Here is a 24,234-nt window from a genome sequence, read left to right as displayed (position 1 = left end):
CACAAATTCTGCCATCAATGCCACAAGAATGAATAATGCATATAAACAAATAGCAGCACTGGTTTTGTTGGTTTGTTTTTGTTTTGTTTTGAATAATGTGATGGGAGTAGGTAGGTAGGCAGGCAGATAGACTGACAGACGGGTGGACAGACAGCTAAAATAATTAAGAAATGCAGTAGTCATATTACTGTTAGAATGTAAATACACTAATATGATGAAGATATCAAGAGAGAAAGGTGTCTCCAGTTGGTAAAGTAAGGCTCTCTCTGAATTACTTTTCAAAGCATTTGGTTTAAATCAAGATCTGCTGTATCCGGCAGAGAGCAATCAGTGTAGAGAGTGTAGAGTGCAGAATCGGTGTAGACTGCAGAGAGCAATCAGAAATAGACTGTTTTAGAGAGGGAAAATGAGAGAGGGTAATAACTCTCTACCAGAGAAAAGGAATTAAAACATTCTAGCCAGAATCTAATTTAAGTGTGTTCTTTAAATGCACTATAACCTTATTTTCTTTGTCCAAAATATACACTCTCAGAACATGTAGCAAGCAGGCTCACTGCATGCTTTAACATAGAAACTAAATACCAACTCTGATGGATCTTCTGAATCCATGGAATTTACACTCTGTTCAACCTGCACTAGAATTCATTTCCAAGCCTTTGTAAAAATGGGTTAGTGAGAAGAGTCCAACTGACAGATGATCAAAACTTTTAACCTTTTAGAACCACACAAATCCCTGACAGCAGCTGTAAGAGAAATGGAAAAAATATCCCAGGTGAGCCAAAATATCACAACTGTCATCAAGCATCAACACCTCAAGATTTAGAGTCCCAAAGAGATGCCTTTGCATTCTAAACGACTGACTTGAACAGAAGTAATTTCATTATGATACAAATGACTCTTAACATTATCTCTAGCCTTTGAGTCCAAAATTATGGCACTTAAAACTGGCATCAGCGTTGGCTGCTCATGAAAGGTGCAGTTCTACAGATTTGTCATTCCTGACTTCTTCCTGGCACTTCTCTTGGGCTAGCATCAGACATGGGTTGGATGCAAGGTTCTGCCACAGTTTTCCTCCAAATCTCAGAGCTGTTGAACTTCCAAAGCTCCTGCAGACTTCAACTGGCCAACTGGATCATTAATGTTTGGATAAGGCCAAGTTCACTCTACTAACAGCTGTGCTGTCGGAGATGCTGTCAAACACTGATGAAACCTATGGGATTGCCTGAGGTAGACTTGAAAGAATATCATCCAGACACCTTTGGTAGTTAAATTATCAGTTAAACACTGACAGTCAAACTGATGGAACTATAAACTGGTTTGTTGCCAACACTGTTGATCTTAGCACACAAATAACATGCAGATATCTTTTCCTGCTCTGGAGATGGCAGACTTCTGTTACAGAATCACAGAACTGTCAGGATTGGAAGGGACCTCAAGGATCATCAAGTTCCAACTACCCTGCCATGGCCAGGGACACTTTCCACTAGATCAGGTTGCCTAGAGCCACATCCAGCCTGGTCTTAAAAACAGTTAGAGGAAGCTGATGTCTTGTATCAGTCAAAAAAAATTGCTGTGAAAACTCTGTATTTGTTTTGCCTGTTTCACCTTTTCATTCATATGCTCGCCTCAAACTCTGTGTCCTCCCCATCATCAGCTGGATGCTTCACCTTCTTACTTTTGCCTCAAGTGTAAGCAGCCATTGATCGCTCCATCTCTATTTACATTTGTCTGAGTACCATATGTGTTTGTGCTGTGTCCCCAAAAATTTAAGTGTTGCAAATGGTGTTACACTGCTCTTTGACAATCAAGCTAGTGGTGCTAAGTTCAAACACCACTGAATAAAAGCCTCCTTCCTTTCCTAGGGTTGCCATAACAACAAGCAGTGTGCTGTCATTTTGCTAAGTAACAACAATGACAAATAGGTAAGAAATTCAAAGGTCTGGGGAACCGGAAACAAGGGCTTCTCTTCCTGATTTTACAAAACATTTTCCTGTGGATTGATCTTGTAAATCCTAAGATGCTCCTATGGGAACATGAGAAATAGCTAGAGTTAGTGCTCCATGTTGTCTCATTTTTCAGAAAGGCAGTGCTCTTCTTGTGGATGCTTTCTCAGGACATAGAACAGCATTAATAATCACGAGTACAGGTTATGATCTTGAGCCTACAAATGTCTTTAGAACACTGGCATGAATACTAATTTTACAATGTAATGAAGTGATAATGCTGTCAGGGGTTTTCCTCTTTAGCATGAAAGGAATTGCATCAAAGATGCCCTTTTATTGAATCAACAAAATCACAGGTAGCTTAATAAGTCAGGAAACTATTATCTGAACAATTTATCTGTTAGCCATGAGAATGGAAAGTATTTTCTTCTTAATTAAATCCAGAATAAAACCTAGGACAACAACCAGAAAGATGAAGACTGACATTCTTACCATGTCATGATGAAAGCTGTATGTTTTTTTTTCAGGTGACTTTTGTTTGAGATCACTCAGCCTCTGACTTAAGAGTAGAATTAATTTTATTTATTTTCTCCAAGGTGGGAGAAATGCTTTTTTTAAAGTATACATAGCAAAACTTTACTCTGCTCTTGCGAGACCCAACCTGGAGTAGTGTGTCCAGTTCTGGTGCCCCCAGTGTAAGACGGGCAATACCTGCTGGAGAGGGTCAAGAGAGAGGCCACAAAGATGATCAGAGGGCTGGAGCACCTCCCCTGTGAGGACAGGGTGAGAGAGTTGGGGCTTTTCAGCCTGGAGAAAAGAGGGCTCCAGGGAGACCTTATATTGGCCTTCCAGTACATGAAGGGGGCCTACAAGAAAGCAGGGAAGAGGGTTTTCACAGATGCTTGTAATGATAAGATGAGGGAACAGCTTTAAACTTGAGGAGGGCATATTTAGACTGGGTATCAGAAAGAAATTCTTCACAGTGAGGGTGGAACAGGTTGCCCAGGAAGGTTGTGAATGCCCCCTCCCTGGAGGTGTTCAATGCCAGGTTGGATGAGGCCTTGAGCAACCTGGTCTAGTGGAAGGTGTCCCTGTCCCTTGCAGGGTGGTTGGAACCACCAAACAAAATGCCTCTCCAGTCACCCCATACACCTGCCTCCTTCCAGTCTTGGTACAGCTTCTGCAGTGTTCCTGAAATCTGCCAGTCGAAGAGAAAACGGACTTCTATCCGTGCTGAGCTAATCACCTCTCCTGCAGCATCTGCTGTTGCTGTATTTCACTGCTTTCATAAGCCCCCCCCTGAGATCTGTAGGTTCATGCACACCAGTCTTACAGTTTATGGCTTTAAGGGAATTTCTGCATCTGCCTTGAGTTTTTATTTAAGTACAGAAGAGACACAACAACAAATCACAACTTCATCTAATGATGTGAAGGAAGGGTGAAGAAATCACATTTGTTAACAATCATTACTAGGGATTTACTGTGACAACTACATGGTATCTATGCTTCTCGTTTCAGAAAGATGGGATGCTTAATGATAAATGAGGTTAAAAAAAAGATTACAAATCATAGTGCTTTAAACAAGTATTTTGTATGACACAACATCTGTTTTAAAGCAGGACTCTTCCTAGACTGTAATGCAGCTGGTAAGTTAAATCAGGACATACTTGAATTCCAAGAGGGAAAAACCTATTGCTATAAAATTTAGTGATAGCTCAACATTCACCCGTGTCTTTAAAGAAAACAGCATTAAAAAAGACAACCACAAGTGCTTAATGGAATCAAACAAGGTTTATGAAAGGAGTGTAGGATAGTTGTAGTAATTTGTCCATATGAAATAATTATATTATTAGAATAAAAATTGATGATGTATAACAAGCACATTGTATCTGGTCTTGTCATGCAACTAAGATAAGAAAGATAAAGTAAGTAGGCACTGGTGAGATGGCCAGAGTATCCCAGAATGTCTGGTCACAAGTTTCCCTAAATGCAGCAAACATTGCTGCTTATCTAGATGACAGAATCACAGAATAGTTAAGGTTGGAAAAGACCTTTGAGATCAAGCCCAGCTGTTAACTGAACATTGCCAAATCTACCACTAAACTGTTTTTAAGCACGACATCCCCATGGGTTTTTCTGGACACTTCCAGGCACGATGATTCCACCACTTCTCTGGGTAACCTGTTCCAATGTTTAACCACTCTTTCAGTTAAGAAATTTCTCCTAATATCCACTCTAAAGCTTCCCTGTCACAGTATGAGGCCATTTCCTCTCATCATTTGTTACCTAGGAGAAGAGACTGATCTCCACCTTGACTCCCACCTCTCTACAACCTCCTTTCAGGTAGTCATAGAGAGAGAGGTAACGTCTCTTCCCCTGACTAGGTCTCCACTATAGAAATTCAGGTTCTCAAATAAATTAGTCAGACAGGATGGCAAGAGATAAGATGCCCCAGGTTCCCCAGGGAGAACTGCAATACACACTGCAGGTGACGTCTAGCACATAACATCATCTTTTATCATTATTTTAGTACACAATACATCCATCAGACAAGTTCTGAGATTTATATAGCACTGAAACCTCCTGAGTCTCAAAATCCAAGTACTTTCATAGTGAACTTGACACAATAGAAACCCAAGAACATAATATGCACACATAAAGCCCCTCAAGACAGGCAGACATAACTCACACAGGATCACACAACTGCAAAGAGTAACCACAGCAACAGTTTAAAAGAGTTTTTTCTTACCTGCTGCTGCTTCAGAACTGATCCTATCTTCAACTGCACAAGCTGGACTTAGAGGCAAAACATCATCATCGAAACTGATTAGATCTCCCTCCACATTGAGTTTATTTTGCGAAGCAGGTGCCAAAGATGATGAGGATGATGATTCCCCAAGAGACTTGAAACCCTTTTCCTGGGCAGATATAGAAGCACGTGGGGGAGCAGCAACTGGTTTTAGCAAGGCCAAAGAAAGGGCAGGATTTTCTGTGCAACGTGACTTTTTGGGAACAAGAGGCCTTGGAGTGGGAACAGGAAATTTCTTTTGTCCATCACTGTGTTCTGCAACTGATCCACTCCTTGCATCGAGAAAATCACTGCTATTACTTTCAACAAGGCCAGGTTTTGGCTTCTTTGGCAGTTCAGGTTTGGTTACAACACTGCTCCCAGCTACTTCAGGTTGAGGCTGCAATTCCTTGGAAGGCGATGATTTGTTTTCTGTCCATGCATCCCGGTCTCCTGAAATTCTGCTTACACCTGGCTTTGGAGCAACCTCTGGTTTCTTTGCAGTAACAGGTCTTGGAGGAAATGAACGAGGGGCAATTTCTGGCTTTTTTGATAGCCCTGAGGTATCATTAGTTCCTTGGGATTCAAAAACTTTGATCCTTGAAACAACACTATTTTGGCTCTTTTCTGCGCTCATGCTGTCCATTGCCAACTGATTGTCTAGTAAGCTGTCATCTAAGAGAGGTGACTGCTGAATTGAAGGTTGCTGTCTTTTTGTGGTAGACACTTCTTCTACATTGTCTGTCTTACTTTCAATATTTTTGACCACAGGTCTGAGATTGCTTCTTGATCTTGGCTTTGGCACAGGACGTATCACAGCATTGGGATTTTCTTGGTACCTCTGACCTTCAGAAATTTCAAAGACTACTAAGGGATTCTCATTTTCTGAAGGAGACCTATTCAAGAGAGATGCAGCAGGCCTAGGAGGTTTAAGAGGACTTCGCCCTGTTAACAAAAAAGAAAAAGTCTTGGTTATCTATTCCAGAACAATTTATTTATGTTATTTGTTTTCATCCATCAGGATGGCAAACATGACAGTTTTCATTCAGAACTTACTGCTGCTTATGAAACTGCAGTTAGGTTTTTAAAAGATTAATGAAAAAATATATGAACTCTAGGAGGAAGCTGAAGATTGCTGAAATGAATGGTATCTACACATTTTGGGTTCAAAACTCCTTGTTAGCTTGCAGCATGAGGGGCAAGCAAGTAACATCTAGACCAAAGAATAATACAGTAACTTCCCTAAGTGTGCTTGCTTTGCATGCTTTTCAGCCTGAACATGTAGCACTGCTGCTGTTCTGATTGGACACCTGAGCTACTCTGACCTCAAAGCAATGGCCATTATGGCTGAATTGAGCAGAACTTTCAAGATTTAATTACAATCTGATCATGAATGCAATGGCAATGATTCAGAACAGAGGACTGCTACAGAAATTTACAGCCCTAATCACTCACAGATATTTAACTGTTATTCATATTAAATGCTCCACAGACCATCCTCAGGAGTCAGAGTAAGGTTTCCATTAATGAGAAATACAAAACAACCTCACCTGGATAGCCTACAGGTTCCCAGTGTGTAGACACACTAGTTTCTACATTACTTCCTGGCAAATGGCTGATGAGTTCCTCTGGAAAGTCAGTTTGTGTTGCAGAAGTAGTGGTATGTCTAGGAGCAGCAGCATTATTGTTATTTGTTGTATTGACTTGCACTTGGTTGATTTCTTTTATCACCTGCTCGTATGATGGTGGAAGCTACAAAACAGAGATATAAATATTAATGTACCTCCATATGTGAACCTTTAAGTAAAAGGACAGAAAAAACCCCACCCATTAAAAAACACTAAAGTAACTTATGCAGAGGAAAAGAACACTGTCATAGACCTTTATTTAGTGTGTGAAAGTCCAAGCAAACAAAAAATCTGTTTCTCTTTAACTTAATGTGCTTTTTACCTTTGCAAATCAAACACATCTCACGTAAATTCATGCTCACCTCAGCTGGAATATGCTCATTTCTCCTCCACTGAGCATGAGATGAAGCAGAAGGGAATCCTAATCCATGAGGAGTGACAGGGCTTGCACCTGGAAACCAGGAGGACGGCCGGAGGGGTTCAGCAGCAACGATTGTAATTTCAGGACGCCTGGAAATGAAGGCAAAGGGCAATTATTACCTAAAACCGATACATAAAAGACCAAGATTTCCACAGCATGGGAGATGAAAACAGCTTGAGTCTTTTTGATTTTACTAAAGATGTTTTTCCATGATTTCAGAGTAACTTACCTGACCTTTCTAACAAGCACTGAGGCTTCCATTCAAAGCACCTAATTAAATGCCTAACCCAAAAAGTAGGTTTATTGGCTTCAGTGAAATAATTTACATGCTTAAAGTACTTAACCACAAGTGTAACTCAATTAGATGGAAGAAGTTTTAAACCTTATGGGATAATGAGAACTATTCATGTGTTTGCCCTTAGCCCGATACAATGTGAAAACAGTAGGATAATTAAAACTGCTTTTGGCTGGCTACCTAAAAGGTTGTTTATCCTCAGACCTCTAGGGAAAACTCCCACTGTGCTAAAAGCAGGGCAGAATGAGCCTCACGAGGCCTTTGGGACAGGGTCTGCTTGCTTACAGCATCTAGTACAACAGGGATTTTGGTGCCAGTCAAGGACCCATAGGTACTACCGGTTTCATCACTGTAACAACTGCTTTAGAGCATGTGTGCTGCAGTGATGGCCCACAGTCCCAGATCATGGCCCCCAGAGTACCACTGTTCAGTTCAGAGCTGTCACAAGATACAGTTTGAGAAGTGAGGTTTCTGAGCAGATGAAGCATCTGCTACAGAAGCCTCTGCCTGCCGAAAGAAAAAAAGAGGCAGAAGCATAACTTCTACAACTAAACTATTGAAAAAAGAATTTTTAAAAGAGGGCTACAGTCCCCTCACACCTGAAATAATGTCAGACTCAGTTCACCAGCTATCCAGGTTGGTGACCTCTTTTCTCAACATCCTTTGAAAACTGGAAAGAAGCCTGAAGTGTGTTTATTTTCATTATGAAGTGATCCTGTAAATAGATGTCAGAAAAATAAAACAGTTCTGCAGAGGCTTGATGGTTGGTTGCATTCTCTCTTTTTTTGAGGACACAAACAAAAAAATACTCAAATTCATAACTTACCCTGTGCTTAAGAGTCAAATTATTTTTAGTTTATTTCAAGTCTAATTTATTCTTAAACAAACTAAGGACAGAGAGAAGAGGAAAAAAAATAAACTAGAGAAAGCCCCAAGAAGTAATATTGTGACAATCCAAGAAGTTTTACAGTAACACCCAATTGTAATATAAAAAAGAACAGCATACCTTCTATCTCTTTGCTGTTCACTATGGCTAGAGGTCCGAGAAGCTATTTAAAGAAAAGAAACAAAATTTTGAAGAGGTTAAAATATCTGTCACAGCAGTAATATGAGGATAAGAGCAGAGCCCTTACTGATCTGCTATCAATGAAATGGAGAACATAGAGCACATGATTATAAATTCCAGATTTTAAGGGTGGCCAAGTTACTTAAAAAATTACTTGTATTAGATAGGAGAAGTTTTAAAAGGTGCAGTTTCATAATCAGTTTAAGTCACTTTATGCCCAAGTTACCACCAACAGAGATGGTCCTCTCTCCTTTTTCCTCACCGTATGTTCCTGCGTTCTGTGCTGATGCTACAGTTGAAACTTCTTTTTGTTTTTCTTTAGTTAAAACAATGCATTAATAAAACAAAAAGACATGTTAAACATGTCTGGCTTTGCTTTCTATGGCTGATTTCTGAGATGCATTATTTAATCTTTTTTTAGTCTCTCAGTTTGTTTTAGAGAAGTGAAAGGCACAAATTCTAAGGAGCTTTTTCACTCTCTTTATGTAAAATTTAAAAAATTAAATATTCCAAGCTAGAAATCACTTAAAATTTAATCACTTAAAATTTAATCACTTGTGGATTAAAAGTCAGCAATATTTTTTTTCCAAACCATGTATTTTAAAGTTACTTAAAATAAGTTAATTCTGACCTCTTAATTTCTCTATTTGTGCCATATTTACATTCAAATAACTTTTTTCAATGGCCACGTTATATACTCATTTTGATTTCTTTAAAGAGAAAAGGAAATTAACCAAGGGACAAATTTTTGCATAACAAGCACAATTTAGGATCTAGTAGAGTCTTATTGTGCCAAAGGTGACAATCAAGCTGTTCCTCTGCCATCACAGAATCATTAGCTGAAATCAGCAAGGCATACTTGATTCCAGAGTCACACACGAGCTGTGTCAGACATACCTCTTCGACACGGCATTTTTGATGTGCACTATTCATGAGTGCTAGAGGGAAAAAAGAGGGGGTTACAGAAGAGGAAGAGGAGGTGAAGGAGAACAAACCAAGTCTTCAGAGTGCCAGAAATCATGATCAAACAGGTTAGTCATGCATAATAGCACATTTGCCAGTACTGTAAGACTACAACTGTAATGTCTATTCATAATATAATGTCTATTCACAATATAATGTCTTAAAAACCTAAAATAAAAGCAAATTTTACTTTCTAGTCTCATGGTGACTTTAACAATGGCTATTTGGAAGTTTCTTTTTCAGTAAATGAGCCAAGAAGATTATAACTGAATACAGAAATGTCCAATGCGTGGCTCAACAAAGAGCTGCTGTAGGAACAAGGAGAGTGAAGTTAACCTCTTTGAATGTTTTCTTCAGGTTAAAATCATGGTTTATCTGGGTCTGTGCTTTTCCCTTTCTAAAACTAATTGGTTATAAATATCTTGTTCGCCATCCTTCCACAAAATAATGAGGTGGTCAACAGAATATGTAGCTAGTCCTAGCTCACCAAAGTACAGGAACATCTGCACACCTGATGAATGACCAATTAAATCACTCAAAGAAATATGCAGGTGTGTTCTCTTGCACCTTCCTAGCAGCTTGGTTTGGCTGACAGTTTGCTCTTCCAAATCCCCACATGTTGGAACTGGTACAGCTGGTAGCTGCTGCCTTTCTCGGAGCTCCTAGATATATGCACACTGACATCTTCCGAACAGGAGATCAGCTGCCTGTTTGGAACATTCTCAGTGCGCATTACAGAGGAGCTGCAGAGCTGATACAGGTGCAAAGAAGCTGGGATCCTTTAATATATACTGTCCTCTATCAGAGAGGTATGGGCAGGCAGGTTGATCCTAATAAGAGGTGCACCTCAGTTTTAGGCATGATTCTGCATCTCCTAAAGTAGTTCTGTAAAAATTGTTTTGCTAAAATAAGTAAATAAAAATCTACACCTCATCTTCACTTTCTTCTTCAGAAATCTTAACACAGCATTGATCTAATACACACATTGGATTAAAAAACAAAACAAACAACAACAACCAAAACCACAAAACCCAAGAAACAACAAACACACTCCTACCTACCAATTCCAAGATTACTTTTGCAAAGAGGTTGGAAGGAAGCATTCATTTGATAAATGTGTTCAGCATGACTGTTTGTGATATAGCTGAAATACAATCATAAGAGCTTTTATTTCTAATGCTAAATAATGAGGGATGTCAAACTGAATTGATAAACCTGTCAAATTATTTCAATCTTTCTTCATTTCTAGACAAATTCTACATGCTGTTTTCTCCTGTGAGATTTAAATGTACTTCCATTTATTAACATTATAAACACAAAAAAGAAAAACCTAAAAGAAGTCTAAAAAAAAATCTTTTTCCTTTCTTGACATAAGCCAAAAAACCTCTAGTGAGCCATCTGTATAATCCTTGAAACTCTGAATTTCAAGTAAACTCACCTGAAAACAATGCATTTAAATTATTTGTATAAAAATAACTTTACTAGTGGATAGATGTCTCTTCAAAAGAGCTAGTATCTAAGCCATCATATACACATTTTCATAATGTGCTTATTCTGTTTGGAAAAAAATAAAAAAAATAATTTTCCAGGCATTTATGGAACCAAGCTACTTCCATGTACATAAAGATTCAGTATAAACATTTTTATTGTTTAAGGACCTTGATAAAGTTCTCTCCTTACATCAGTCACTCCTTTTGTTGTCATGGTTTTGCTACAACCACACTTTTAGAACACTTTTGTTTTGGAAGCTCTTAAATGCACTGTAAGAGCAGAGATGAAAACTACTGCATCTTTTGCTCTCATATGTTCCTTGGAGTTTCACAAATGTTAGAGAAAAGAAAATATAAATAAATTTCCTAAATAATCCTGGCCTCAAGACTTGCAGAGCTTGTATTCCTTTACCATTTCAAACAAAATTTAAACTAATAAGTGTATGACAGAAGAGATAAATTGCTAAAATATAATGCACACCTGATTTAAAAACAAGAAAAAACCCTATAGCTGATTTTCTGTCCTTGTCGCCTTTTGATCCTGTAGGTGCATTCTTTGCTCTCTTTGTGGGCTTCCTTGAAAAGCATATTATTAATTTTCCCTCTACATTTCAGATTATGACAGTTTTAAGAGTCAAAAAACCTTTCTCCAAGGTTTACATATTGACAACCAAAGACAGTTGGCTCCTCAGCCGCAGTAAGAAATGCTCAGGGTGAGAATTGCTCACATTTTCAGAAACATATGCTTAGTGCTATGTATGTAAGAGGTAAGCACAGCAGTTAAAGGAGGAGTGGAAGAGAAAAAACTCAGCATATAAACCCTCCATCCTATTAAGTCAAACTATTACTACATGCCTTTGTAAATAGTCCCTCCCCAGCTTTCAGGTACCTCCCCCCATTACTCTTCAGATACTGGAAGGCTGCTATAAGCCACAGCCTTCTCTTCTCCAGACTGAACAATCCCAGCTCTCTCAGCCTGTCTTCATAGGAGAGGCCTTAGCCCTCTGATTATTTTTGTGGCCCTACTCTGGACCTGCTCCATCAGGTCCATGTCCCTGTGCTGAGGGCCACAGAGCAGATCAATGACTTATAGATTCACTTTTTGCATGCACTATTCAGTGAGCTTTATACAACTGTTTTTGAATGGGCAATGGTAAAGGGTAGCCAGTTTGTGCTGCATACTTCTGTATGGAATGTTTTTCCTCTGTTGTTTCTTCTCTGTATCTACTTTTCCAGTGCACTGAAGAAGTCATTCATACTTGAAACACATACAAGGGGCATTTTAAACTATGAGATCAAGATGCCTGTATAAGTACGATCACCATACCAAGAACTCAAACTGCAATGCTACAGACAAGCTGGTAGCAACGTAAGTCTGACATGCACTTTTTGAGTCTTTGGAAGAGAGCTGGGCTAGAATTAACAGACTTTCAGGCAATCTTTTAAGGCAATAGAGAAGCAGTTATGAAGTTCATTCAAGGACCTGCTCAGAGATACTATCCCAGAGATACCATCCTGCTGTGAGCATCGAGCACTATCACAATACAGACACTGTATAAAAATATTCACATATTCACATTCAAATCTGTATGAAATACTGAACAGTTTTGTCTTTATGGTGTTTTAAAAACAAGTTTCATTTTTTCTGTTAAAGATTGGAACCATAGCCTCAAATAGTCCAAGCAGTGTCAGAAATCAAGATCCAAATTCTTCTGAGGATTTTTATGTATTGTCCCCCCCCAGAAGCTGTAAGTAAACACTGCCAATTAACTAGCTGAGTTAATTCATATTAACCATTATGAATAGGTTTTAAAGTGATAATATTACTGTCTACGACAGGGACCTGTGCCAATATTTAAAGACACAGCTTCTTTCAATGCTTTTCTAACACTGAGGTAGACATTTATGCCAACAATCCTATGAAATATGTAGACTATTAGGTGGAAAAGTTATTCTTTTCACTATACAGCTGCCTAGGAAGAAAGGTTACCAGGATAGCATCTCAAGATTGAGAGTACACTCCCTTAGCTACAGTGCAGTACAGCAGATGAGCTGACAGAATGGTACCATGCAAGAGGCCACACCTGAGGTCTTTGCAATGCCACAAGCATTACATGGCTGCAGAGATCCTTCTTCAGGGAACACTAAGAGGAATAGGTAATCCTCAAGTCAAAACCAGACAAAAACCTCTGTTTTCACCCAAGATCTGGTTAGACTATTTCTGGTAGAAATTCAGGTTCAAACTAGTTGGACATTTTCATGTATCTCTGAAGTAAGAGTTGAAGCTTTTCTCCTGAACCGTTTCTTAGCACAAGGGGGAGGTCTTGCTCTTTTTCTTCTAGCTCTGTTTCCAAGTGCCTCAGGGAAGTTTTAGGCTGTTTGACATCAGAGCAGGGCAGACTTAATGCTTGAATGTGGTTAGATGGTAGTAACTAATTCCCCTGCCAAACATGGACTTCTGTCCCCTCTTGAATGAACATTAGCACTGATATCACCCCACAGTTTTCTGTGCAGTTTTTGTCCATATTATCTTTCTAAATCTGCTCATCTTGGACTTAGACCACTGGCAGCACAGGGGAAGGCATGTGCCATCCCTAACAGCAGTCTCTGTTTCCTGCCTCTGCTTCCTTGGCTCTCGTTCTTCCATGTGCAACTTCAGGGAGGGAAGTGATCAAAAATAATGTAGAGGAGTAACAGGGGTTCCTCTTCCCACCTCCAGTGAGGTCAAATACCCTTTTCACAGCTCAACAAGCTGCAGGGCACCTTAGAGGCTGGCATTGCTGCCAAAAAAACCCTGCATAACTACACCCTTAAATTAAGCCTCTAGTTTCACTCATATTTGACAATAATGATTTATGAAGGCACTTCAGCCCTTCCTATACCTTTCTTTGGGCTGCCTCTGCACCATTCCCTGTACTGTGCCAGCCCAAATGTTTGTGCAGATGGGGAGAGAATGAGGTCACGGAATTGATCTGGTTGGGGGAAAAAGTTGGAGCCAAAAGATCATAGGAAGCCCTCAAGCAAAACAAAACACAAAATGAAAACCAAACAGAAATGACAGCCAAAAATGGCTTCAAAACTGCCAAATGGGAAGACTCTGGTTCAGCATACAAGCTGTTACATCCTTCATTCAGCTACATATTTGCTTAGGACAGAATGAGAATGGAACAAGCTTGCAGGATCTTCCAGCATTTTAGGGCAACAGACTTGCCTCTCTCGGCCTGCTTCTTAATGCTATCCTGTTCTGAAAGAGTGGAAGAGCGAGTGAAAACATCATTCCCCTGCAGCACTTGGCTTGCCTCTGTCTTTGGAATGTTGCTGCACTGGTGTCAACAGAAATAGTTTCACTGATTTCAGTGGGCACTAGATTTAGTCATGTGTCCTGGCTTGAGACCATCATTAAAAACCCAGTGTAACTTTTGAAAAGTTGAGATTTAACAGTTACTCCTAAGCATCTCTCATGTTCACATGCTTGCTTTCTTCAGGCATGCTGGGCTCCCTTTTCTGTGTTCTGCTGAGCTGTCAAAAAAGTGAAGCAAAATGACACTTTCTACTCAGAGGTATAGTAAAGGTATCTGAAAGGAAAATAACCCCTCTTTGGCCACAAGAAAGAGACTTACCAGCACAAAGTCACATAAAGTGTTGTCCACAAGCTGGGAAGTTGAAATTTTGCACATACCTACCAAGTTTCTTGAATATTAGAGATACATAACCCACAGAAGCTGTGATGAATAAAGATATTTCTAATTGTGTTTTGGAAATACACTTTTCCAGAGAGTATCATATATTTTCCAGATTAATGGTGAGGGGAGTTAGGGATTATTCAAGGTCTACTTTTAATTTAGGTCCATCCACAGGTATGGTTACTTACATACAAACAACAATGGGTTCATATACAATGTCTTAATTTTTGCATGAAGATACACTTATCGTCTGAATAATTCACATGGTATTTCATCATAACTGTTCACATATTAATATTACTAAGTACTATAACATATGAAACAGGGCTTCTTGACTTTACTTTCTTACTTCATTGTGCCTTAAAGTATCACTTGCTACTATATTTTATCAAGGCTTAATATTTTTTAGATAGTTTCTCATTTAGAGGAGGTACTGAGGCTTAGGCAGTCTGAATCAATTTCTGACTCCATCACAAAGGCACACTGTGATTTACTGCTCCCTCTTTTCCAGCTTCCTATCTATTGCAGCAACACCACAAATAAAGTGCTGCATTTTAACTACAGCATCATGCAGACTTTCTCTGAATAAAGCTTTCATGATCCCCTTTGACTACCTCCAGCCTAATCCATACTAATGAGCCCCTGACTAATAGGACCATGAGAAACAAATCAGTAGTACATGCACTAATTTATTTTTCCCCATAACAGAATCCTGAGGGTTGCTTCATTAATGTGAAATTGAAATGGACAGAAAGGAAATAAAAAATGAAAAGTGGGAGAAAGAAAAATGTGCTTTGGAAGATGCAGCTAAAGAAATCATCTGCCTGGAAACAACATGAGCAGAGAAAGGCAAAAGAGGAGTTAAATGATGAAATCTGGGAAGACGAGTATGGACTTTCATTTAAATTTTATAAATGATTTTTGTTTTCCAAAAATGAGCCTGGTACATGAGTCTAATCCTGTCCCCAGTATAGTCAATAAGCAGTTGCTGCAGATTTCTATTAAAATAGAAAATCTTCTGTTTTGTCAAGCAAATGAAAAATTGGGCATGTGTAACTCAAGTTTTTCAGAGATGGATCACATCTGTGCACAAATGCATTAGTGCATAAATAAGAAAAAGTTAGTAACTGGCAAGAAGGAACAGCTCATCAGCAAAGCAAAAAGATGGTCTAACGTGAAATAAAAAAGACAAAGAAAATACAGCCTAACGAAAGCCTGCTAGCTACTTTGTTTTCAATTATAAAGTTAACCAATTAGTGAAGGAAAAGATTCTGCAATCTTACAGTATTATGGTTCTCAAAAAGTAAGAAAAGTAGACTTACATCTCTTGATCGCTGCTCTTATGGATGACAAGGGTCCTTGGCTTAATGAAAAAAAAAATTACAATGTAGTTAATGTCTCAAAGAGAAAAAAAAGTAACATCATGCAAAAATTCCCCATATATTGTAACGGTTTGCCAAGAGCATTTTTCCCTAGGCTATTCTACAGAAATTTGACCAAAGCTCCTTCAGTATACAACCATACCCAGCCCCTTCTAATGAAAATCAGGTTACAGCTTAGCTACAAGACTCTGCAAAGACAGAAAGCCAATTATTAAAAGTATTTTTCCTCTTGATTCCTTGTGGAAGTTCTGAGACATTCTGCCTCATTTGAAGAGAAAACTTGGAGAAAAGTCCCTGTGGGTGTGTATATTCTCAGATTATAAGCATTTAATGACTTCACATTTTTGTAAATAAATAGACAGCCAAGTAAAAATCTACAACCCCTTTGCTAAATATTTTAAACAATTACTTAAATTCTCTTGTCTTTCAGATGAGATTACATTTCTCAGTTATAACTTGATGGGTGGGATTAGACAGGAAGACATGACGAAAAATCTTGTTGATAAACAAGGACAGAAAAATGTTTTCTTTTTTCAACTCATCTGCCTTCTTGGAAAGACTGAGGTTTCTGATGTCTCTTGTCTGAATGTGTTATTAAAAGATATAGCAGTCCTGGGTAAAAATCAAAACTATCTTGGGATTATAATTTTCAGAAACTGTTCCTAACTTGGAGAACATCATATTAATAACCTGTACAAAGCTGTAGAAGAGATTTAAAAAACCCAACACCAACTATTTCTGAAAAGGACTTTTTGTAGTTGTTGTTTTTTTTCTTCAAAACAAAATAAAACCCACAAAAAAACACCCCACAAAACCAACCAACCAAACAAGTGAAACTGAAAAAACCCCAAACAAACCATGTAACAGACAAAGAATACTTGTAGGTGAGAAGCCTCTGAAAGTGCTGAACAGTCTTTCTAGGGGGTGAAAATAAGCAGACTTTCTCTGGCTGAAATTAAAACAATGTCTTAATTACAACAGAAAGCTATACTAATCAAGTCTTTCAGAAACCTTCCAGGACAGCATTGGTGTAACAGCAGGAATATTAGTACAAGGAGGGCACTAGCCCTGTAACACTGTTCTTACTCTGACTGCAGCAGGCATACAGCAGAGCAACTCTCTTAGGGCTCAGCTGAGCACCACATGCACTTCTATGGCAATTGCTGATGGCTGCAATTACTTCAGTGGGATGAAGAATAGGGGGGATTTGGAGGAGAGAAGAAAAAGACAGTCAAAAAGGATGTGGATGAAAAATGTCCTCCCTTTCCCATCATTCTTGGAAACGAATTAAAACTAAAAATGAACGTTGCTCTGACCAAACTGTTTCTGAAATAGTTTGGCTAGTCTAGGATAAACAATGCCTATTTGTCTGGTTTCAGAAAGAGTTCAAGTGTGGCTTGGCCTGTATCCATACATCTAGGAAAGCTGCATTAGAAAAACATTTCTATCAGTTATATTTTACTGTGCATTCTCAGCAGAAAAGGATTCTAATTTGCCTTCAAAACGTTCCATCATAATACAACCTTATCTTTAAGAAACACTTTCAGCTTTATGTTCCTCCCACATGTACCTCACACTCATTTTTTAATTCCTTGTAAATCAAGTATCTTTCCTTTGGATGTTCATTTTTGAAGCTTTATTATTCTGCTCTCATTGCTGTTAATATACTACAAACTTTAGGGCCTTATTTTAATCTTATTTAGTATCAGATATGAAGGAGACTAAAATCTAGCAACAGAAACCTGAAATCTTCTAGAGTAGCAAAAACTTTCCATCTTAGAACTCAAGATTTACTTAGGGTTTACAGCAGGAAATTAGGAAATCTATAAAGAATACATATTCAAGTGTCTGTAAGAATTAAAAAGAGTAAGTTACGTTCTTTCTTCTGCTGGCAAAAGCCCATTGCAATTTGCTTCAGAATCTGATAGGCACTTTCAGAAACAAGCAGGTGTTTTTAGCTAGAAATCATAGGAGTCATTATGTTGGCAAAAGTTCAGGTTTTCAGTGCAACATGACAATCAAAAGGGTATAGACAAATATTTAAAAATCAAAGCATAAAAAGCGAAGAAGCAAAATGTTTCACTAAACCAACCTAGTCCAGTTGAAGTGTGGATTTATCAAGAGCAAGGCAGTTCAAAGCATGCAACTATCCAAGTAATTTAGAACCCAGGATAATATGGTTCTGTTAGAAAATGTATGAGCTCACAGGCAAAACAAACTGCTAGCACATAGTTTTTCTTTTCAACTTTCCATTAACAGGTCACCCACCAACAACCCTTTGGCAAAGAAGGACATTTCCTCCCCCAGCAAAGTTTGGTTCACTTTTAGCTCACAATTATCCAAGCCCTTTAAAAACATGGAAATGGGAGTGGATATAGAAATTATCATTTTTTTCCCCATGAAGCCATGTAAAGAACTGCTAATCACATAACTTTGTTATACACTAAACCCCAGTAATTTAAATAAGATGCTGTTCTTGGGGCATTCTGCCCATACCTTATGCTGAGCTAACCCCTCCCTATTCTGCAGGGAATTATTTGTGGTCTGTCATACTGTCATCCAAAGAGAGAAGTGATGAGTTATCAATATCCTCCTCTGCCCCACAGTTAATGACACATTTTTTTTCCTCAAGCTATCCAAATAATTAATATAACCAAATAGAATTTAATTCTCCTATTTGGTGAGCAGCAATTTCTCTACTGTATGGAGTCCCTGCCTATTTCCCACCCCCTTTCTCCTCCTGTCCACGAGGCACAACAATGAACCAGAGCACACATAAACTCCCACAAACACACATGCCGAGGAACAACAAAGGGACAAGGCATAACCCATGTGGGACCTCTGATCCTGGTCCCAGTGTGATTCCCCCAGCAGTTACAACAGAACACTTGAAGGGACAAAGAGCTATCCGAGAGTAACTAGCCCCTGGCGGATGGGGGACAGCAGTTCCTGTGTGCCCTGCTGGAAGAAGGCAGTGCGGATAGGAGGAAATCTCAGAGCATTAAAGACTCTATGGCATAAACATTAGCTCCAACATGACTCCTGTTTCCATACCTAATATGGAATAAGTAAAGAAGCAAACTGTTTCCCTGCCTCCCACAATTTAGCAGGCAGGAATGGACAACCAGAGCAACTTCTCTGACATCTGCACATTTATCCTAGACCTTGCTCATTGTTAAAGCACAAATTTTGTTTCTATGGTTTCCAGCTAAGGCAGCAGCTTTGCTGAGCTTTGCCTCCCAGTCCCTTAAAAGGGGGAACCAATGCATCTCTGTTGGGCCCTCTGAGCATCCAAGCAAACCCACTCAATAGGTTCACAGGGGATCTGTCTGCTGCTGCACCTCCTTATGCTGAAAACAGTTGGATACTTCAAGTTGGCAGTATGATGAAAAGGGTCCCACAGGTCACTATTTCTGAAAGATAAAGAACCTAGAGTGGTGTATTTGAAGTTGTCAAATACCTACTCAGTTTTTCTGTCAGGCTTTATTCTGGGTTTCAAGGACAGGTTTCCTAAACACAAACACTCAAGGAAAATGCTTTGAAAGCATATTTTAGGTCTGTGGTTTGGGGAAATCAAACCGTCACAAACTAGACCAGGCAGAGAGCTGCAAACGGTGTGGCAGAGTGAGTGCACTGGCTGTGTATAAACCATGGCCTCTTCCTCGTTAGGGGCTCTGCTCCAACAATTCTACTTGTGCTGAGCAGTGTCTGTCTTCAAACACAGCTTTGGTGTAACTACAGGGCTTTCTCAAAGGCTTTCTGCTGCGGGGTGACTCCTGACTCAACACAGCAACTGTGCAAGTATCAATCATCTGAGCAGTACCCACACTGCAGAGAAGGGGAGGTGCTATTCAAGTGGAATGAAGCTCCAATCACACAGCAGCTCTGAGTGAGCAGGCAGGAGTTTGTGTGTGTCTGGAGGAGGACAGCATTCAAGTCACAAGTTACATGAGCAAAGAGGCCGCAATATTCTGGGCTACGTTTTCACCCATATGTCTTTTAGCTCTTTCAGGAGCAGCAGTGGCTCCAGCCAAGCTAAAGGCACCTCGTGGACATGTTCCCACTAGCCAGCTGATGGCGAGCCAGCTCTGCTGTAGAGTGCAAACAGGTAGAGGAGTGTTTGGGATGCATAAGACATACAATGCTATGGTCCCTGTCTCAGCAACTCTCCTTCATCCACTTCACCAGTCTTCTCTTGGCTTGGATGGTATTCTCAGCAGGAATTAAGCAAGCTTGCACAAATTCCTGCTCCCTTTATCAGAACCAGGACCTCTGGTTTCTTTATCTGAACTGATATAACAATGAACACTCTAAAGGAAAACTGATTGTACTTCTTTCATACATCACTTTAGACATACACAAAAAGCCTAGTGGGGGAACAAAAGAGAATGATCAGTTGTTCTAAAAAAAAAAAATATATACCAAAGCATCTGCTGCAAAATCTCAAAATTTATCCTTCATGTCATATTATATGAAGCTTTTTTTGAAGTATCAGTCCTCAGGTTCACACACCTCTGTAGAAGCTTTTAAGCATATTTTTAATTGTGATGGTTATTGACCCTGTCTTACACTCACAAGCAGAGTAAGAAAAGTAAAAATGTTGCTATTTTTGATGTCATGTGACTTCTTGGAATGTAAGCCAAGAATTTTTAAATAGCTGATATTGAAATTACTGTGAGGCAAAAGATCAGTTTAATAAAAGGCATCATATATTTCTCTCAATAACTTTAGAAACCATGCCATGTTTCTATAGCAAGTGTACTACAATGTAACATTTAAAAAAATATTAAAACACATTATTCTAAACACAAAATGTTAAAAATATCACCTAAATGATGCCACTACAGGCTAAGTCACAGAAAGATGTCAGCCTCTTCGATGCCTCTACTGCAGGGGACTCCCAATCCTCCATCTGATGTGTATAAATTAGATCACAAGGCACACAGGCTCCAAGTGCAATTGGTCTGTTAGTGTAAGAGAAGGCGAGACTTGTGCAGCTAGTAGTCCCACTTTCCCCTCATGGTCACCATGACCACAAGGATCATCTAGTTCCAGTTCTAGATACTGGACATTTCCACCAGGTGTCTTGTGACTTGGTCTGCTAGATCAGCCACATTCTTTTGCTAATAACAAACAATCCCATCCCAAGCATCCTGATTAGTTTTCAGCCAGACAAGCTGGCTGCTCCAACTGGCTGCAGAGCTGCAATGGCACCAAGGTGACACTGGAAAAGCAGTGGGATCAGACAGGCAGGGAAGCCAGCAGCAGTCCTTGGGATAAGCAGCTCAGCCTCTGCTCAAAAAAACAAACCTTAAGTCCGTGACTCTGCAGCTAATCTGACAGCAAATTACCAAATGCTGGCTATATCTTGGATCAGCTGTTCTTCTCACCCTTTACCATCAGTAAATCCACTCTTTCCCACCCCCACCCCTGCTCTCCTGCTGGTCATCCAGACTGGCTCACTGGGAGATCAGACAAGAGCCAGAAAATAGCAGCAGGCTGCTACCGCAGTGGCTTCTCTGTAAAATGAAGACATTCTCTCTGCTTAACCATGTTCTCTGCTTAACCATGGGGTATTGTCTGGCCCTGAAGGTGCAAGAGGCAAGTAAAGATGCAGCCACCTAAAAAAAAAAATCACAAGTTCAGTAGTACAGATCTGGTCATCTAACCTCATCCTGTGTGATGGTTTAAAACTGTCTTTTTTAATTTTCCTTCTCAAAGTTCAAGCAGAGAAAGCAAAATAAAAATAGAACAATCATTATTTTGCTTTCTTACACCCAATAGTAACTTATTTACGTTCTTTCACTTTCTCTGCTTGAACTTTTAGAAGGAAAATCAAAAAGACAGTTTTAAACCATTACATCCTGGTACAACTTTACTTCCTTCTCAGGTCCAGCCCCAAAAGCAAGTAATCCTGAACAAATAATTAAGTCCAGTGACAATTCAATCCTCATCATTATGCTGAGGATGTTTACATCTGCATCACTTAATGAATGCCACAACTGTGACTTCCCACTGGCTGGACAAACAAGGATGTAGTTAAGAAGCAGCTAGAATCCAGCTGCTCAGCTAATTAAAACAGCTCACATTGATCAGTATAGGGAAATCCTTTCAGGAATTGCTCTCCAGCTGTTTCAACTGCTTATTACATATTCATGCACTAGTCACTGTCATTCTTAGGGAATCATATTTTAGCAACCAAACCTTCAATTTTAAGGCAGAACACAGGCAGGAAGTCAAAGCAGATAATGGCAGCAGATTATAACATTTCACATTCCAATTCCCACAGCAAACTAGAAGTCATGAAGTTGCAACATCTTCCATACTTAATAGCGTCCACTTAAAAGCTGAAACACTCCCCAATTTTTTTGTGAATCTGAGTCAGTCAGCTCATGTGCACCCCAAATTAACCCTTTCCTGATCCAGAGCTACAGAAACACTAGCTAGATTTCCTCTAGCATTTTCTTTCAGACAACAGAGCTGAACTGCACCTTGCCCCCGATGATGCCTGTATGAGCACACCCAGTCCAGAAAGGCAAAAATCTTCGGAGCATGATTCAAGTTATTCTCAGTCTTCATTGCATATTGACTGATTTCACCTTCCAGTTAAGTGTACATTACAAGAATGGAGGGCTCTGCTTATTGAAGGGTTTGTCCCTCCTGTAATAACTTCTCATCTATGCTGTGTATAAACGTAATTTTATTCATTCTTGTCATAAGACTGATAGTATGTTTTAATTTAAATTAATGCACAGTATTTATATTTTAATGACAATTTAACATTTGTAGCAAATACTTCTAGCAGTAGAAAGCACCTATAATTTTAATAATAGCAATGTAGCACTGTAAGTGTCGCTGAATTGTCACGGATTCAGGATATCTGGGCTTGTTGCATGTAAACAAACCACATTATTCATGCACCCCTTGCATTCTAGCTGGTTCTCAGGATTCATCTCTTAAATTGATCCTTCAACTAAATGCATCAGGGCCCAGACAGCAATATATTCAGACACAAAACTGAAGGAAAGCATCAGTTCTTTCAGGAAAAACAACTCTGTTGTAAACTGAAGCTTCTTCTAATGGAAGTTCTGTGCCACTAAAGTCTACATAGTTTCTCCATGATGGGGAAAGATGAAATTGTCCTGCTTCTACAGCTAAACACTACGAAACAAAGCTTTTTTCTGAGGAATGGCTCTTTGTTTCAGTTATTTGCAGTAGCATTTCAGTCAGTAAATCAAAGCCCTCTCTAGCCACTGACAGGACATTCTGCTTGCTTTGTACATCTCTGTACATCAGATGCAATCTGCTGGCTGAATGAGCTCCAGAATCTTTGTGATTGGCATTGCAGATTAATAAAACCTGGTTTATTCATGAAGGATGAGCAGGACAAAGGCATAAATAAAACCGATAGATCTGTATCCACAGGACTCAAGATACCATTACAGGGCTTTAAAGTAAAGTAAACTATGTATATTCAGTCTGTGCACTTCATAGACCAGTATAGTGCTAAGGTTATCTTTAAAGTTTTGTAAAGGGGGAAAGGGGTGTGTGAATGTCTTCATATGACTAGAAACATTAATAAGGATTACAAACAGAGATAACACTTTGCTTAAAGCAGCAAGTATCTTAAATCCTTACTAAGCCAGTTACCTGCAGATGAGCAAAGGGAAAAAAACAGGGGCTGGGGGTGGAAATAATTCAATGCAATGAAAAGACAAGCATATTGCAGATAGCCTTTTGAAAACATAGGGCCTGAGAAGCTTAGGAATAGAAACACGACAGAGCATGGCTCCAGAGAGGAAGCAACAAGCAAGAAGTAAAAGGTGTTCAGCAAGGGAAAGGACGCAGCAGGACCCAGAGGATGCATGAACTGGAGATGAGGAATCCGAAAGGAGAATGCTCAGGTGCTTGCAAGCACACAGACTTCAAAGACTTCAGAGCAGTAATCAAATTAAGGGAACAAGACATAGGTGTTTCTTATGTTTTGTAGATGTTTGTTGCCTGTGTAAAAATAATCTGTAAAATATAGGCCCATTTGCTTCAACTATTGTGCATTCTCTGAGAAGAAAATCAGTTTAATGTGTGCGGAAGGAGTTCCTGAGGAATCCTGAGACGTCTTCAGGCCTCCAGCAGATGAATAATTGAGTGTCACCTCCAAGGGACAGCACCGAAGAGCTTCTACACTTGAGAGAGTATCTGGATCCTGCTTAGTCAGAGATTAACAGCACACAGTTCCAGCTCTGCAATATAAAAGACAACCATTTGGGAAGCATCCAAAATGTAAAGTTCAACCTAAGCCACAGAAGTGGGATTATGAGAAGTGTTTGATGCTGGTGTGACCTCAGTGCCAAAAAAAAAAAAAAAAAAAAAAAAAAAATTCATCTGAGTGTCTTTGAGAATTTTAGAGCAGAATAACAGCCAGTGCTGAGCTCTTCAAAATTATTTGCATGCTCCTTTAGCTTAAATTCAACTTCTTCATATGCCATCCAAGTCAAACAAGCAGCATGACATGTGGTAGAGTTTAAGCTTTAGCTGAGTGAGGAAACAACAGGAATTTCCTCATTCTTTTAATTAT

At 39.3% G+C, this 24,234-nt stretch overlaps 1 protein-coding gene across 1 annotated transcript in view; it reads right to left on the bottom strand.

The window, feature by feature from the left end:
* The window catches only part of SH3D19 (SH3 domain containing 19), a 75,447-nt gene that overhangs the window by 22,331 nt on the left and 28,882 nt on the right, over nucleotides 1–24,234 (bottom strand). The window contains exons 3-7 of the mRNA XM_054382952.1: nucleotides 15,600–15,640; nucleotides 8,082–8,124; nucleotides 6,722–6,869; nucleotides 6,282–6,483; nucleotides 4,693–5,676 (exon numbers count right to left, since the gene is read on the bottom strand). Coding sequence (XP_054238927.1) covers nucleotides 4,693–5,676; nucleotides 6,282–6,483; nucleotides 6,722–6,869; nucleotides 8,082–8,124; nucleotides 15,600–15,640 — 1,418 coding nt within the window. The remainder of the gene's footprint in view (nucleotides 1–4,692; nucleotides 5,677–6,281; nucleotides 6,484–6,721; nucleotides 6,870–8,081; nucleotides 8,125–15,599; nucleotides 15,641–24,234) is intronic.

This window comes from Indicator indicator, chromosome 8 (assembly GCF_027791375.1).
Source record: "Indicator indicator isolate 239-I01 chromosome 8, UM_Iind_1.1, whole genome shotgun sequence".
In the NCBI taxonomy this organism is placed as follows: domain Eukaryota; kingdom Metazoa; phylum Chordata; class Aves; order Piciformes; family Indicatoridae; genus Indicator; species Indicator indicator.
Note: the sequence above shows the minus strand (reverse complement) of the source record. Positions and strands in the feature narration are given on the sequence as shown.